At 31.5% G+C, this 16981-nt stretch overlaps 1 protein-coding gene and 1 pseudogene across 1 annotated transcript in view; one reads left to right on the top strand and one right to left on the bottom strand.

Annotated features, from left to right (window-relative positions):
* Positions 1-16981, top strand: part of LOC145285884 (tectonin beta-propeller repeat-containing protein 1-like) — a 179256-nt gene that overhangs the window by 52630 nt on the left and 109645 nt on the right. The window contains exon 3 of the mRNA XM_080134345.1: positions 1649-1834. Coding sequence (XP_079990471.1) covers positions 1649-1834 — 186 coding nt within the window. The remainder of the gene's footprint in view (positions 1-1648; positions 1835-16981) is intronic.
* Positions 4070-4186, bottom strand: LOC145286773 (5S ribosomal RNA; annotated as a pseudogene).

Raw genomic sequence — 16981 nt, 5'->3', positions numbered from 1 at the left:
CGCGCATTTGCCTTTTATATATATATATATATATATATATATATATATATATATATATATATACTAGCGGGGTGGGGTACCTGGCATTGCCCGAGTGTTTGGAGGTGTGTGTGTGGTCGGGTGGGGGTGTTAATGAAAACCTAAGAATAATCAAAGTAAAAAAAGAAAACAGAAAAACGAACGTTAAAACTTACTAAAGAATAGTAACACCCCTACCCCCCACCCCCGAGATCCCTGGCAGAAAAAGCCTTTGCTGGACATACAAAAACGCCGCAGCCGTTTTGTCTTTTATATATATGGATTAAACTTCTACTTGATTAATGCAGTCCTGAATTTTTTAGATGAGTTATAAATGTTTGTATTGTTTTGATTGTTTGGACAATTATTCTCATTTCGGGTGTTGTTGGCACAGCATTTCAATTTTTTTTTTTTTTTTTTTTTTTTTTTTTTTTTTTTTTTCATGAACTTTGTGCATCGTATAACATGTTTTATAACACCCAAGATGAGAATAATTGTTTTTTTTTTTTTTTTTTTTTTTTTTACGTAGGCAACACCACATTATCAAGGCCAAGAGGCCACTCAAGGATAGGGGTTAAAGAGTGTTCAGTAGAAATTGGACAATATAGTAATCATTAGTAATGAAAATTTGGTAAATTTGATAACTTATATGGAACGGCTCATCAAGAACTTATTTACGTTCGACTTGAAGACAACCATATTGTAGTCAGCCGGAAAACGGAAGACAATTCCACAGGCATGCAGTTCTAAGAAAGAAGCTTTGTTCATGGAATCTACATTTAGGTTTAGGCACAGATAAAGAGTGTGGGGAATTATTGGTAGTGTTTTCAGCTAATCTAGTGTTTCTTGTGAAAGTTTGGCGAGGAGGGACCATAGATTGAAGCTCAGTCGAACACTTTCCATGAAAATAACGATAAAGCAGAGACAAACTCGCAACATCTCTTCTGTGAGATAGAGGTTGCAGCGAAGAGAAAAGGACATCTCCCACCAGGCCACGAAGTCTATTTTGAACTCTTATAAGGCAAGATAAGTCCTTTCTAGCAGCTCCTGCCCAGATGTGGTAACAGTACTCCATCCTTGGGCGTACCTGGCTCTTATATAGATAGAGAATTGCATTAGCAGTGAGATATCTACTCGAGCGATAGAAGGATCCCACCATTTTTCCAGCAGCCTTGGCAACGGATTTAGTGTATTTCAGATCAGGAGTAAAGGTCAGGCCCAGAAGCTTGTCAAAACATGAGACCTCCCTAAGACGAGAGCTATTCATTCAAAACAATACAAACATTCTACTTGATTAGTTTTCCTAAATTTTTGGTGTGGATACTTAATTTTGCATGATGCATAAGTTTATTGAAGGGTTTTTTTTTTTTTTGGTTTGTTTTTTTGTTACTTTGAATGCGATTTTCACTTGTGTCCAATATTATATAAGCACCAATAAATTAAGATATCACAAGTTGAAACTGAAGTGAATTTCACTATATTTATTCGTTTTTGCACTAGTATGAACCTTTTCGGTGATGATTATTCTATATCTAATATCATGTTCTATTTTAATTTTAAAATATCTGAGTTTCAAGGTTTTTTTTATGTTTTTTTTTTTTTCAAATCTAAATCTGCTTGGCTACTTAAGAGATGGACTCCTGTTAATGGCTTTTCTGGAAAAAACTTGCTTCCCACTGACCGCAAGAACTGGAGTGATGAAAATGGAGAAGGATACTACACGAAAGAAAGTTTTGAGTTGCCTTCCCAATACTGGGAATGGGAAGGTGATTGGATTGTGGATGAAAATTTCCGTGGACATTTGACCGACCGAGGGGTAAGTATATCACTATATGATTATATTTAGTGGTTTTCCTACGCAGAATAAATATTGAAAGTGACGTCATAGAAAGCTATCACAATACAAGAAGTAGAAATATGCTAGTGTAGAGACAGAATACAAAAGCGATTTTTTTTTCTTCATTTTTTTTTTCATTTTTTTCCCCCTTTTTCTTTCTTTTTTCTTTTTATACCTTTTTCTTTCTTTTTTCTTTTTATACCTTTTTCCTTTATTTTTCCTTATATTCCCTATTCCCTTTTTTCTATTTATTCCCTTCCAAATATTTCACACTCCTATATTTTTATTGTCATCGAAATCTGTGAAATTGCCCAGGAGGAAGCTTCACATGCCTCCATGCAGTAACTTAGTCCAAAATATATATATTACATTACATTCTAGAGAACCTACTGTTTTTTTGTTTTTTTTTATAAAATTATTTTATATAAACTTCTTTCCAGTTAACGAAACAAAAACATTAAGAAATTTACATGCAGGGTTTGAACTTGCATATCACATCATGAAAAAAAAAAACACGTAAATTTTCAAGTCTTATAAAATTCTGTGCAGTTAATGAAAAAAAAAAAATTAAGAAATTTACGTGCAGAGTTTGAACCTACAGACCACGTCATGCAAAAAAAAACTTGCTATCAACTTACCTACAGTTGAATTTTCACGGCCTGTTCTTTTATTATTGTTGCTCAACGACAACATGGAAAAAATGGCTTTACCAATGATAGATGAATTAAAATAACAGTTTTGATTATCGATTATCATCGGGGGGTATTCTGAGACAAAACTTAACTAAGATCACTCCCAGACTTATACATTAAAGTTTAGTAAATTTGAAAGAAAATCTGTTCAGCTGTTTCAGAGTCTATAAAGAATGAACTCGCACACACACACACACACACACACACACACACACACACACACACACAGTTGCATTTATATAACTGTAGATATATATATTCGCAAAATCAAAACAGCTAAATATAAAATGAGAACATCACATGGTGTATTTCCTTATGCGTTACTATTGTTTTGTAACTATTTGGACAAATTCAAACATATCATTTAAAAATATTCTACAATAGCTACTCTTCAGACAGCGATATACATTTGTCATACATATATGAATACATTCATAATCCCTATTTTAAGGAATTAAGCAGTTGGACTCGACTCTATACCATTTTTATAATCTTATTTTATTTTTAAATTCTTATTTCGCCATCTGAAGAGTGGCTATTGTGGAATATTTTTAAATGATATATCTGAGTTTTTCCAAATAATTATGAATGAGTTGTAACGCATGAGGAAATGAACCATATGATGTTCTCATTTTATATTTTGTTGTCTTTAAATCTTTATAAAGAAACCTTTTTTCAAGGATAGATTTTAAACTCTTCCGACTTAAGGTTACTAATACTGCAATCTAAAGGTACATTCCAAAAATTTTATTTAAGTTTCTTTTTAAAGATTTTTAAGCGGTCTTAAATTTTTGATCAGGAGTGTATTTTTGCAAAGATCAAGACAAAAAAAATATAAAATGAGAACATCATATGGTGTATTTCCTCATGTATTACAACTCATTCGTAACTATTTGGAAAAATTCAGATATATCATTTAAAAATATTCCACAATAGCTACTCTTCAGATGGCGAAATAAAAATATTATATGATTGCTCGATTGTGAAACCTGAAAATCATGAAGCTTAATTAATTGAATCAATTAATTTTGACTTTGATTTTATTGGTGTTTGAAAATCATCAGAATTTTAATATACTAAAAAATTTTGATTTAAAAAAAAAAAAAAAAAAATATATATATATTAATAAGGTGTGTGTATGTATGTATGTATGTATATATATAGTTATCCACATACAGTACGGTTTCGTATATCACAACTCATCAAGACATTGTTGTGTGCCGCATTGATGAGTTGTGATACAATGAAACAGTTCTATATGTGGATGACTATATATATATATATATATATATATATATATATATATATATATATATAGAATCTGTGGAATTATAACTACGGTCAAGGCTTCCTTCAGTCTTGACAGACTATGGATACCCACTGTAAGGGTGCCTGCGCATGAAATTTGTGTGGCAAGAGTTGCGCAATCTCCAACCATGCCTCTCCTGAGTCAACATTGTTGCATACCAGTGGCAAGTTGAGGTACAAGACGACTGGAAACAATGCCGAGATAAGCGGAGAGCACATACAGCGCCTAGAATTCCCAAATGGTCACCCATCTGGTATTAGCCAGGCTCAACATTGCTTAACTTCGGTGATCTGACGAGAACCGGTGTGTCAATGTGATTATGCCGTATAATTATGTAACTAAGGTAGTCAATTAGGATCTATAAAATGCTCACAATTTTAGACTACAGTCACAAAAATAAGTTGTCTATTTTAATGTTTGAGTATTCTTTCTTTTATTTTTTTAATCTATTTTTTTTTTCTGCAATTTTTGTTAAAGTACAACTATTCAATTTTATTTTCACAATTTGTTCAAATACAAATTTATTTTTATGACTATTTTTCTTGTGAGATGACCAAACATCAAAATAGTGATTGTTTTTTTATGCCACTGCAGACTAATTAACATGGCTGAAACCCATAATGATGTCAAGCATGAAGTTAAATTTTAAATTAAAAAATAAAAGAACTACTTATTTTTTTTTTTTTATCAAAATGTGCAAACATTTGAAAACTTTATGAATATTAATTTATCAAAAAATTTAAAAAAGGTGCTCGCTTAGAATTACACTTATTAAAAAAAAAAAATCTTTCTGTGTACTCATCACAGAACAAAGATATCATATTCCAAAAATCACATAACTTGACCAAGTAGGTATTTGTATTTTTTCTTTTTTTTTTTTTCCTAAGAAATCAAATTTTTTGACGAAGTTAGGAACAGGATTTTTGGTCAGCCACGTTTTTTGATCCAGCATAAGGTGGGTGGGTGGGGGGCTCAATTTGAAACATCAAGATCAAAATCAACCTTATGATGAATACATTTAATCTTAAAATCAGTAAAAAAAATCGTAAATTTTTATTTCCTTAGTTAAAAAAAACTACTTGATCACTCTACATGATTTTTGGAATATGACCCCTTCGTTCCATGACGAGTATGTACATCATAATGATTTTTCTGTATTTTTTTTTTTTTTTTAAATAAGTGTAATTCTAAATAAGCATATAAAATATTTTGTTCATAGTATTTGCTTTGAAATAAACTTTTTTTTCTTTTTTTTTCAATTTAAGTAATTGAAAAAAAAATTTTTTTTCATTAATAACTTCATAATTTTAAAAGTTTTACAAGCTAGGCCTTATAGAAAAATTTAGAACAATGGCCTATTCATAAGTGCAAAATGAAATTAAAAAGTCTACCATTTCTAAGAAAGATATTTTGATTCAGTTTGAGCTTTATATTCATTAAACAAAATAATCCATGAAAATATAACAAAATTGATTTTTAATTATTTTCACATGGAAATCTTTGAATTCTCATGCTTTGGAGAGCAAAATATCTTGAAACAAGATGGATGCCGTAAAATCTGTGACATGATGATTCATGCCCTGTTAAGAATCAATATGTCAGCATGAGTCAGACTTTTTGGAATGTTCTTAGTTCAAACCAGCAAAAACAAAAATAATGACATGGATATTTCAAGACTCTTGTCTGATTCTAAAAGGCTTGAACGTTTCTTGAACAGAGTGAGATTTTTCATTGTATTCATAAATTATCAAAAAGAAGTTTTCATATTCTCTTGTAAAAGTGCCATGTTTAAAATATCTGTTATATATATAAAAATTTTGATATTGAAAATTTATTCAAATTTAAAAAAAAAAACTTTCTAAAGCTATAAGGAAGGTATACAAAATTTTAATTATTCAACAAGGAATACAAATTAAACAAGAAAAAAAACCTTATTCCATGGAGTTTCAAAGAATGCAATCCTTCTCATCAGAGGGTTAAAGTTTGCAAAATATACATTAAATTTTGCAGGTTAATGCATTACAGGAAACAATATGAAGTTCATCATATTTGCATAAAAAAAAAGTCATTTAACAGTTTGAGTCAGTATGAAGGGATTCAAGGGGATTGAGGAAGCAAGAAACAGAAAAAAAGGGAGAAAAAGAATCTGTTAAAAATCCAATGGGAGAGATGGTAAAATCCAGAACAGGAAAAATCTGAAATGGGTTAAATTCTGTGGATCTTGCTTGCAGCTTGTTTTCATTGATCAGGTGATTCCATCTTTTAAAAAAGAGATGACAGGTGGATATATATATATATATATATATATATATATAGGCATTGCTCGGAGGTTTAGGAATCAGGGTGGAGAGTTGTATGTTTTGGTTTTGATTCTAGCTGATACCACCCAAATCATATATGTTTTTAGTTTTGATCTCCCGACTATATGTTAGGTTCAATATAATAATCAATAGAGAATTGTCGCTATAATAATGAATACATAATCTGCATGAATTAAAATATCATATTTAAGCATATCTTACAACCGGGCAATACCAGGCGGTCTGCTAGTTATAAATAAGTTTGATCAAAATCCATTACATGACCGATTATATTAATTTAGTTGCATGCAGAAAGTGGGTGGAAGCTTTTCATAAAAATTCCAATGCCTCAGATTTTTGTGATATTTTAACATGTATTCGTCCTCAATAAATATTCCTTAAATTTCGGTTTCTTGGGATTATTTTTAAGGATTTTTATAGGGGCATAAGATAGGCACAACTTTGTATTGGAAAATTCAAATATTTTTGATTTATGACAATTTTAACATAAGTCTTAAATTTTAGATATTTTCTATAATCGGTCATGTAATGGATTTTGATCAAACTTATATTAAATAAGAATTCTAAACAGAAGGTTTAGTTTTATATCTTGATTTTCATCTTCATAAGGGACATAAAAGTGGTGTGAAACTATTCTTTTCAGGGAATTAATTTTACTCATACTGAGTTTATTCTTCTAGTGTGTATGTGTGTGTGTATATATATATATATATATATATATATATATATATATATATATATATATATTCAAGCAAATATTATTAAATACAACGGAGACATTTTGTCTTATAATTCTTTTTTTTAATTTTTCAATTTTTCGTATTGTCTTTTTTGTTTCAAAATCAAAAATATTAATAAAGGATCCATACATGTTGCTGTTACGAGCGCTTTCGATTCGTCCACGAATCATCATCAGGTGTTAAAAATACAGGATTGCGAAAATGAGGATTAAAAATGAAAACTAAAATATATATAGTCAGTGATGAGTTAAAATAAAAGTTGATTAAGAATAAAAGTCGATTAAAAATTCGAGTGTTAAAACCAGCAAGTTCGTAGACACCATGTACAAAGTCCGTCCAGCACGGACTACGCAAGACATTTCAGAACGTTACTGCTTTTTTGAAATGCAATGTCATTTATATTAGGTTGAAAAGTTCTAATGTACAACGCTTCAAGAATCTTTAATTTTTTTACATCATTTTCCCGTTGTATAATTTTTGTGTTGTCAACGAGGACCTTTCTAACATTGGAGGGGGGACAGCTATGTTCTTTTTTTAAATGTTTGTAAATCGCGCTTGTGTCGTTAAGGTGCATAGTTATTCGCCGGGACAACGTTGTTGTTGTATGCCCAATGTATGTATTATTTTTGGAGTTACATTCTCCAATAGAGCATTTAAATTTATACACTACATTGGTTTGCTCCAACGTTTTTATCGCCGGTGAAGAGTTGTTTTTAACCACAAGGTTTTGTGTTCGAAATTTCCTATAATAGATAATAAATTTAATTTTAAAATTACTGTCAACAGGCGTCAAGTATCTTCGTATAATATTTTTTATTGCATTTTCTTCGATTCTGAAATTAGGCGTCATTTGATTTTGGTAAAATATATTAATGGGGTTTGCATTGCGGTGTTGGCTAACGTTATTATTCTGGTTATCGGAAGATTGTAGCATTTTTTTTATTTGTTCATCAACAATGTAATTGGGGAAATGATTATTGATGAGTACTTGTTTAATGTTTTTTATTTCAATTAGCAATGCTTTTTTTGTGGAGGATATCATTTTAGCGCAATTTAGTAAATTTTTTATTATGGCTATTTTGTACCTTTGTGGACACTCACTTTTAAAGTTTAGGAGGCTAGAGTTTATGCTAGTTGGTTTTTTATATACAGATGTATTACAAGTGTTATTAGACGTATCAATAAGGACATCAAGAAATGGAATTTTATTGTTATTATTTAACTCTACTGTGAATTTTAAAATTGAATTTTCTTGAAAGAGGTGCTGTAATTGGTGTATCTGTTCATTATTTTCAGCTAAAATGAGAATGTCATCCACGTAGCGTACATAAATTGGGGGTTTTATGTTGTTTTTAAATATTTTGTTCTCTAAGTCAGCCATGTAGAATTCACTTAGGGTTGGTCCGAGGACTGATCCCATTGCCACACCGTCTATTTGAGTATAAATGTTACCATTGTGGTCATAGAAGGGTACTTCTGTAGTGCAAATTAGTAACAATTTTTTAAAAACTCTTTTGTTAATTTTAAGTGGGGGGGAGTGATGGATTATTATAAATGTTCTTGATAATTATATCTATTGTTTCTACTACAGGTACATTTGTAAATAAACTTTCTACGTCAAGGGAAGAAATTATTTTGTTTTCTGGTTGCATTGATTTTAATATTTGTATTAGTTCATGTGTGGACTTAACGCTATATTTACTAGGAATATATGGGCTGATAAGTTCGTTTAGTGTTTTTGTTAGGCGATAGATGGGAGTCGGAATTTGGGATATAATAGGTCGGAGAGGGAAATCAGGTTTATGTGTCTTGACTGTGCCATATAAGTAACCAGGTTTATAGTCTCCAATTATTTTAGGGAGTTGATAATTACCAATTTGTGCATTATTAGCTGTAATTAGTTTATTGACTTGCGTTTTAAGTGTATTAGTAGGATTCTTACTAATTTTTTTAAATTTCGTATTATATATTATATTATTATATATATATATATATATATATATATAATGTACACACTAGTCTGGGTACCCGACATTGCCCAGGTGTTTGGAGGTGTGTATTGAGCAAAAAAAAAAAAAAAAAGTGGTAGTAAGCAGGCAAGCTCGAACCCGTGACGCGAACGCGGAAAAGAAAGTGAAAGAAAATCTGACATCTTACCGCTACTCCATAACGCGACCGGAAGTTCGGAACGTTAAAATTAGGCAAAGTCAATCCAAACAATATGATGACTTGCAAAAATGGCTTGCAAAAAATCGACTCCTCCCTGTAGAAAACTGCCCAGTTGAGAGTGGAGGAATTTTGGCCAATTCTTCAATATTCATCGTCCAAGATGTTGAGCTTCAAAATGATACTGATCTCGTGAAAATCCGTCTCCTCTGTCGAAAGTTTTAGGCAGACATACATATATACATACATACAGATGAGATTTATATTATACATTACTTGAACAATCAACACTCTTGCACAATTTGTGGACTTTATAAATCATTGGCTGGACTGAAATGTCACACAAGGTTAAACAGACAAAGTTGTAAGAACCTCATACATCGACAGGAGAGTCCATGATACACACACAATATTACAGAAATTTACTAATTGACTTTTCAATTAAATCTCAAGAAAAACCTAGAATTATTTTGCTTTCTTCCGCTTCTCCAGCTTGGTACTATGTTGATTTGAACTTCTGTAATGTTATAAATGAATATTACACTCTTATTAGCAAACAATTGAGTCTTATATTCAATTTATTTCTTATTCAATGGAAACAGGAATTATATATTATTATGTATATCATTTCTTTTTCTTCCCAACAGTCATCAGATATTTCCCCCTCTCTTTAACTTGGGTTTTACATGCATGAAAATGTCATTTGAATAATATAAGTGGTATTCTACTGATTATTTATCTCACACACACACACGTCTATCTATCTATCTATCTATCTATATATATATATATATATATATATATATATATAGATAGATATAGATATATATATATATATATTCTTGTGAATTTTTAAAAAATGATAATACGGTTATCTAGCGTCTTCACCTAGAAGATCTGTTTTCTTAGAAAATCGACCATATTTTATTTCGACGTTAACAAATATTTTTATTTATTATTTTTAGAAACACATATATAGATCGATTGATAGAAAGAGAGAGAGAGAGACAGATGTGTGTGTGTGTGCGATATAAATAATCATTAGAGTATCACTTATATCATTTAAGTCGTATGACTTTTAATGATCTCATGAAAATCTGTCGCCTCTGTCGAAAGTTTTAGGCAGACCTACATACATACATTTAAACAGACAGGTGAGATTTACATTATAGACTAGCGGGCGTGCCTGGCGTTACCCGGGTGTTTGTAGGTGTAAAAAAAAAACAAAAAAAGGTTTTGGTAAGGAGGTAGTCTAGAACCCAAAGCCTTGAGGCAAAGGTGGAAAAAAAAGTGTGGCACGTTACCGCGACGCTAAGCATGCAGAAAAGATAGAATGGTTGAAATTAAACACTTAAAAATTATACTAATTATTTACTATAAGAAATTTAAAGCCCAAAATCTTATCAAAAAAAAAAAAAAAAAACGAAAAAAACTCCTCCCCAACCTATAAAGCATTAGAAAGAACCAATGTTATTTATTCTTTTAAATTCCTCTTGGGAGAATGTAACTCACATAATAATAAAGTTAATAGCTACATTGATTTCACAATTACTACTCTAACCTGTCACCTCATCATGCATTTTTTAAATGTTTGCTAAATTTAATATTTGTAAAACGTTACTGTATCTCTCCTTTCATTTAAGACAATGTTTAGTTAGTAATAAAGATTAATATTTTTCTAAAACTAATCAAAAAACATTTTTTTAATACTCAAAGCCATCTTTATTGAAACTCAGCGACCCATAATTAATAACATTATGTATGAAACTAGTAACAACATTTAAAAATGCTTAACGTAATAAACAATTTTAACCTTTGGTGCTAATTCTGGTGTCCTGGAATTCAAATTGTTAACGTTTTTCCTTTCGCATCAAATAGATTTTATATGTGCGTTCTTGCTGCCTTTTGAAATTTCTTCAGCTTATTTTGTGCATCTTTTGTCAACTTAAGATGATTCAATGAAAAATCTAAAACGTTCATGACACATATGGAATCTATATTAATTTTTCATTTTAAAAGGCAAAATAAGTAAAAAAATTGAAAAGGCAAAATAAGTAAAGTATTTTGTTATTTTTATCAATGTTTGTTTAAATGAAAGAGTACTGCCTAAATACATGCACAAAAGTGTGCATGTATATTAGTTGTTTCTTACATTCTTAAAGTACTCCCTGTATTGCTTTTACATATAAAATTAAGTATATAAGAAAATAAAAAATTATGTAATTTTGTATTTTCTTTATGTAAATATAGTCATATCTTGCTATGATGTGCAAACCGTTTCGATCATTACTTACCTCATCAGGCAAGAAAATTAAAAAGGTCCTTAAGAACATTAACCATGCCTCAGGTCAGACATGGTAACATATATATTTTTCCCCTCTAAAATTAAAAATGCTCTTAAACCTTTTTAATTTTTAATTTTCTTGCCTGATGAGATCAATAATGATCGAAACTGTCTGCACATCGTAGCAAGATATGACTATATTTACATAAAGAAAATAAAAAATTATAATTTGCTCTCTTTAATTGAGCATTATCAACGACCCTTATTAGAATTCAATGATTGTAATCTTTTGAATGTTTTTCCACTTGGAATTTAAAAAAAAGAGAGAGAGGGAATGAGAGTGTGAGCTATCATTATGAATTTTGGAATAACCATGGGCACATTGTTTTTTGTAAACTTTATCATTTAGAGGATGTTCCTACCCAAACTCACACCTCTCCCCAAAATAATTAAAACAATCCATATCTGTTGAAAGAAAGAAAATGCATGAAAATTTAAAACTAATATTACATTTTTTCTTATCCTGAGATTAATATTCTACTAGTTAGACACAAGACCAAATTTTGACACAAGGTTAGTTTTTTTATGTGGGCTACATCCAGCTGCTTTGGAAATATTCTTAACAAGACTTTTTATGCAATTTGCATGAGTGACTTCATGCAAATAATCCACAATTACTTGAGAGGTTTTATATAACACTAAAAAAAAAAAAAGGTCCAGTTCAAAAAAGAATTTACTGAAGGGAATGAAAACGCTTCTCACCTAATTTTCTTCAAAAAAATCTCCAGAACAACCGTTTTGGAAACTATCAATCTTCAAACTGACATAAGTATTCCCCTTTATTGTATTTGTAATTATAATTGATTATAATTTGTTTTTGAATGCAATAACTTGTTGGTTTTTAATTGCCTTCGTCCAAAAAACGGAAGTTTGTTCTGCTACAAAAGATTGTCTGTTCTTTTCTATAAAAAAACAAAAAAAAAATGGTGTTAGAAATAACTCCAAAAAATTTCTAACAGCTTAAAAAGAGAAGACTTCTGGGTTAGAACAAAAAAAAACCCACTTTATTTAGTATAGAAGGATTTTTGCTTCATTGCCGAAGAACATAATAGACTAAGTGTAGCATCAGAACATATACTACCCTTTATTCCTAGAAAAAAAGAATGTTCCTGATGAATATCACATTTTTATTAGTACGATCTTCTTTATGGGCAAAAAAAAATACATTGATTTCAGCATTTTCTAATACTACTTCATTATTCTTTCATATTTCCAGATTAAAGAATTCAGGAAATTATTTTTGTATGTTTTTTTTTTTTTGTTTTTTTAATTTGAAGAAATCAGAACAAAATGTATTGCACTTCCTCGTAATTTTAACATTATCTATGCTGAAGTAATATTTATTTTATTCGTTAATAAAAAAGAAATGCCTATAAACAGCTTCATAAAATACACACAAAATGATGACATCACTAATTTTATGGCAAGCATTGGATGTTCCTACTGATCACTTAATACAAAAGAATGCAATTTCATTAATTTACAACTCAAATAAGAATTAACATGGAAGTAAGGCTTATAAATTATATTTTTGGGTGTTTACATATAAACACAAATTAATTTTAAGCATGTATTCATTGAAAAGAATCTATATATCTATAAAAGTCAAAGTGTCTGTCTACATTTCCCTATGCAATAACTCTGTCAATTTTCAGTCTACAGACTTGAAATTTGATATACAGGGTATTGAGATTTGGGAAAATCTTTGTAATCGGTTTTCGGCCAGAAATTTGGCTGTTCAGGGGTCAAAGTTAAATGGTTTGGCCTTTGAGAACTCTACCAAACTTCACCGTCAATTTTGGGTCTAGGCACTTGAAATTTTAGATATAGGTTCCTTGGACATGGATCTAACTTAATAACTTGATTTGACTCCAAAAAAAAAAGTTAAGGGGTCATAAATAGAGATCAAAGTTAAAAAAAAAATTTGACCGTTTTGGTCTCTACCAAATTACTCAGACAATTTTTTCTGGTCTAAACATTTGAAATTTGGCATAAAAGGTATTCAGAGATAGGGCAAGCTTTTTAATCAGTTCGGGTCGAAAATTTGAGTTACCAATATATAAATGTATGTATATACGTTTGCATGTCTGCCTAAAACTTTCAACAGAGGCAACGGATTTTTATAAGATCAGTATCGTTTTGAAGTTCGACCTTTCAGATGACAAATATCGAACAATTGGCTAAAAACATTAATATCTTCACCTTCAAGTGGGCACTTTTCTACAGAGGGGGGTGCTTTTTTTCGCCGATATTTTCGAAAGTCATCCTCTCCTTTCGATTGTCTAGCCTTAATTAAAACTTACATCACATCTGGTTTGGTCGTAACAGCAAAGACGTCATTTTTATTTTCCTGTTCTTTTCCTCCTTCGTGGTACAGGTTCGAGCCTGCTTTCCTACTAACACTTTTTTTTTTTTTTCTTAACGTACACCTCCGACCACTCTGGCAACGCCGGGCTGAAATGCTGGTACTTAATATTTTTAGTTTGCATTGTTTTAATTCCCCTGGGAAATGGGGTTTGCTAGTTAATAATCTATACACTAATATGATAGCGTGTGTGTTATTTTGTGTGTCACGTTTACATCTATGACTTTCCATTTCTTGTAATAAATAATTTTACCAAGAATTCTTCATACATTTTGGTTTCGGTTTTGATTATAGCTGATAGCACTCAAGTCATGTATTTTTTTTTTATAAATAATTTTGCCAAGAATTCTTCATAAGTTTTGGTTTTGATTCAAGCTGATCCACCCAAATCATATGAATATATTCCTTTTATTTTTGAAATCATAACTTTATTATATATGAGAACTGATAGAAAATTGACTCTATAATAATGTATACGAAATTCGCATCAATTAAAATATATTTAAACATATTTTATGACTGGGTTACACCGGGTGTTCCTGCTAGCTTAGATAAATACTTTAGCAGTTTTTGGCCTTCGGGACAAGATCAAAGTGTAGTATCTGTTCTTCAGATGCTGCACTTCTATTTCTTGTTCTCTTTCGGTGGAGGAGAAATCCTTCACGACTGAGACAATTTTTATTTTTGTACCTTTTCTCCACGTTAAAAAACGACCCTGGTGTCTAACTCTGTCCCGTGGGGAGGCATAGTAAATAGGTACAATAATATCAGGACGTCTCTATTTATGCTGAACATCCACAGAATGTCAACATCAATATATTACGTATGAAAGAGTCCGCTGTGAAATTTCCATAGGTCCCACTAGTATAAATAAATAATATTTAACAAAAACAACATAAAACCATTTTTGCTGACTATGCTGAATTTCTCTCGCATTCTTTTCTGACTGTGACCTTTAAACATCACCAAAATGTTGAGTAGTATGGGTTATTGATCCAAAGTTTCAGCATTAGTTGATAAGGCAAGAGGTAGTAAACAATTGTATTAAATTATTCAAATATTATATGGTATCCTTTGGCACTAGTCACAATGGCTTGAGGTGCTGTGGCATATAGTGAAAGCAAATGCCTTCTTTTTTAAAGAGGAAATTTAATTTGAACGTTTAATTGTTAATAAGATGATTAATACAGAATCCAATTATTGGACAACTTGTCGCAGGGGTAGGGTGGGGGTGGGGTCAATTTGTGGCTGATATCAGACACTACGGTTTTAGGTGAATAAATGTAGGTGCATTACTCTCCTAATAATTATTTAATTAATAATCACAAAAACAACAAAACACCTCCTGGAAACAAATAACAACAAAAGGGGTTTATTGCAGAAGAAAGACGAGATTGTTTCTCGAACTGAAAAGAAAGAAAGGGCAAAGGAATCTGCCTGGCTGGGTGTCGTCTGCTGATGGTCGGTTAGGTGAGTGACGGATGGCAGTAGCCAGTGAGTAGCGGTGTTAGGAGTGCTGTGAGAGAGATCTGTTTTGGTCGCTGGCTGATGTCTCTCTGCCCAAATCAGCTGAGTTTCCAAAGGGCTAAAAATAGTCCTTTAAGAGACAGCTAAAAATCAATGTGCTCTGCCAACCGATTGGTCAGTCTTGCCAAATCATGTTGGCAAAGATTATGGTCTTCTCTGGGGATATCCCTACCATATGGAAAGCCATCTTTGATGTAGGCACATATTCCATGCCCATGGCGGTCTTTAGGGGTCAGATTTAGATGTTAAGTTGGAGTATCCTTTAATTATGAATTCTTCTAGAGAAGTGGTCGGCCCTATGCCAGTTTCACTTAGAAAGATTATGTCCGGTTTCGTCTCCTGTAATTGTGTTTCAACCTCTGGAAGGTTGGAACGTAGACCCCTTATGTTGGAGAAGGAGACCTGGTAGTAGGGGTCTACGTTGGTGGATGGGGTTCTAGGTTTATTCGTGTTTCTTTTTTGGAGATTTGTCATGATTGAGGTTTTGGAGTTTGTGGAGCAGGTCGGTAGACTTGGTTGGAGCAGGACAGAGAAGGAAAATAAGAGAGAAAAAGACAAGAATTTTTTTTTTTTTTTGTGGCACATAAGGTAAAGCCGTAACAATTACCCGCTATTATGGCATTGAGAGGCCCTACCAGAAACTACTGTATATGGTCGCCCCCTGGCCTGAGTTTCACAAAAAAAAACAAAAAAAAAAACACTCGTTTTCTGAAACCGCTATCAATAATTTCTCCCACTCTTTATCTGTGCCTAAACCTAAACATAGATTCCATGAGCAAAGCTTTTTTCTTAAAACTACACACTTGTGGAACTCTTTTATTTCCTTGCTTTCCAGGTGACTACAACAATATGGTTGTCTTCAAGTTCAACATAAACAAATTCTTGATGACCCCCCCGTCCCCTTAAGTAATCTACTTTACCTAATTCCCACTACTAAGGATTGCTACGATATTATCCCATTGACTACTGTACACTCGTGAACCCTTATCCTCGAGTGGCCTCCAGGCCTTGATAAGTGGTGGCTCCTTTGGAAAAAAAAAAAAAAAGTAACCCTTATTTTCGGGTGGCGTTCGGGCCTTGATATGTGGGGACTCCCTTGAGAGAAAAAAAAAAAAAAATCTTGTATCAAATAGTCAACATGCTAATATCAATTCTGCTACCAAACTTAAGTCGGATGAGTCATCAGCATGTTATTGCTAATGGGCACTTGAGAAAACCACAGAAAATCTCATTCATCTCTTTCAAATGTCGTCTAACAACTGCATCATCATCACCACCACCACCACTACCACCACCACTAGTACCACTATCATTAATAGCGGTTAATAAAAAAATTAAAAAAGAATGACTATCAATATAAAGGACCGTTAAAAATAGTAATACCTTAATGAAAACAATTTTTTAAATAACTAAAAATCTAATTTATAAAACTCACTGTCTGTCTGTCTGTCTCCATATTTTCAAACTATTCTGAAACTAAAAGTCACAGAACGGCGCTAGGGGCCTTAAATGATTGAATTTTTCACAAGCCTTTCTTTTATAGGTCTTTAGTTGGTTAAAATAGTTTTTAAGGGGTCAAATTGAAAAATTTGTTATACATTTTTTTACATTCATCTTATTTATTTTTAATCAGTTCATATGTGTGTCACGTTGGTACAGTGG

This window comes from Euprymna scolopes, chromosome 10, assembly GCF_053919585.1.
Source record: "Euprymna scolopes isolate OS-2025 chromosome 10, ASM5391958v1, whole genome shotgun sequence".
Taxonomy (NCBI): Eukaryota; Metazoa; Mollusca; class Cephalopoda; order Sepiida; family Sepiolidae; genus Euprymna; species Euprymna scolopes.
This window is presented reverse-complemented; position numbering and strand designations above follow the sequence as displayed.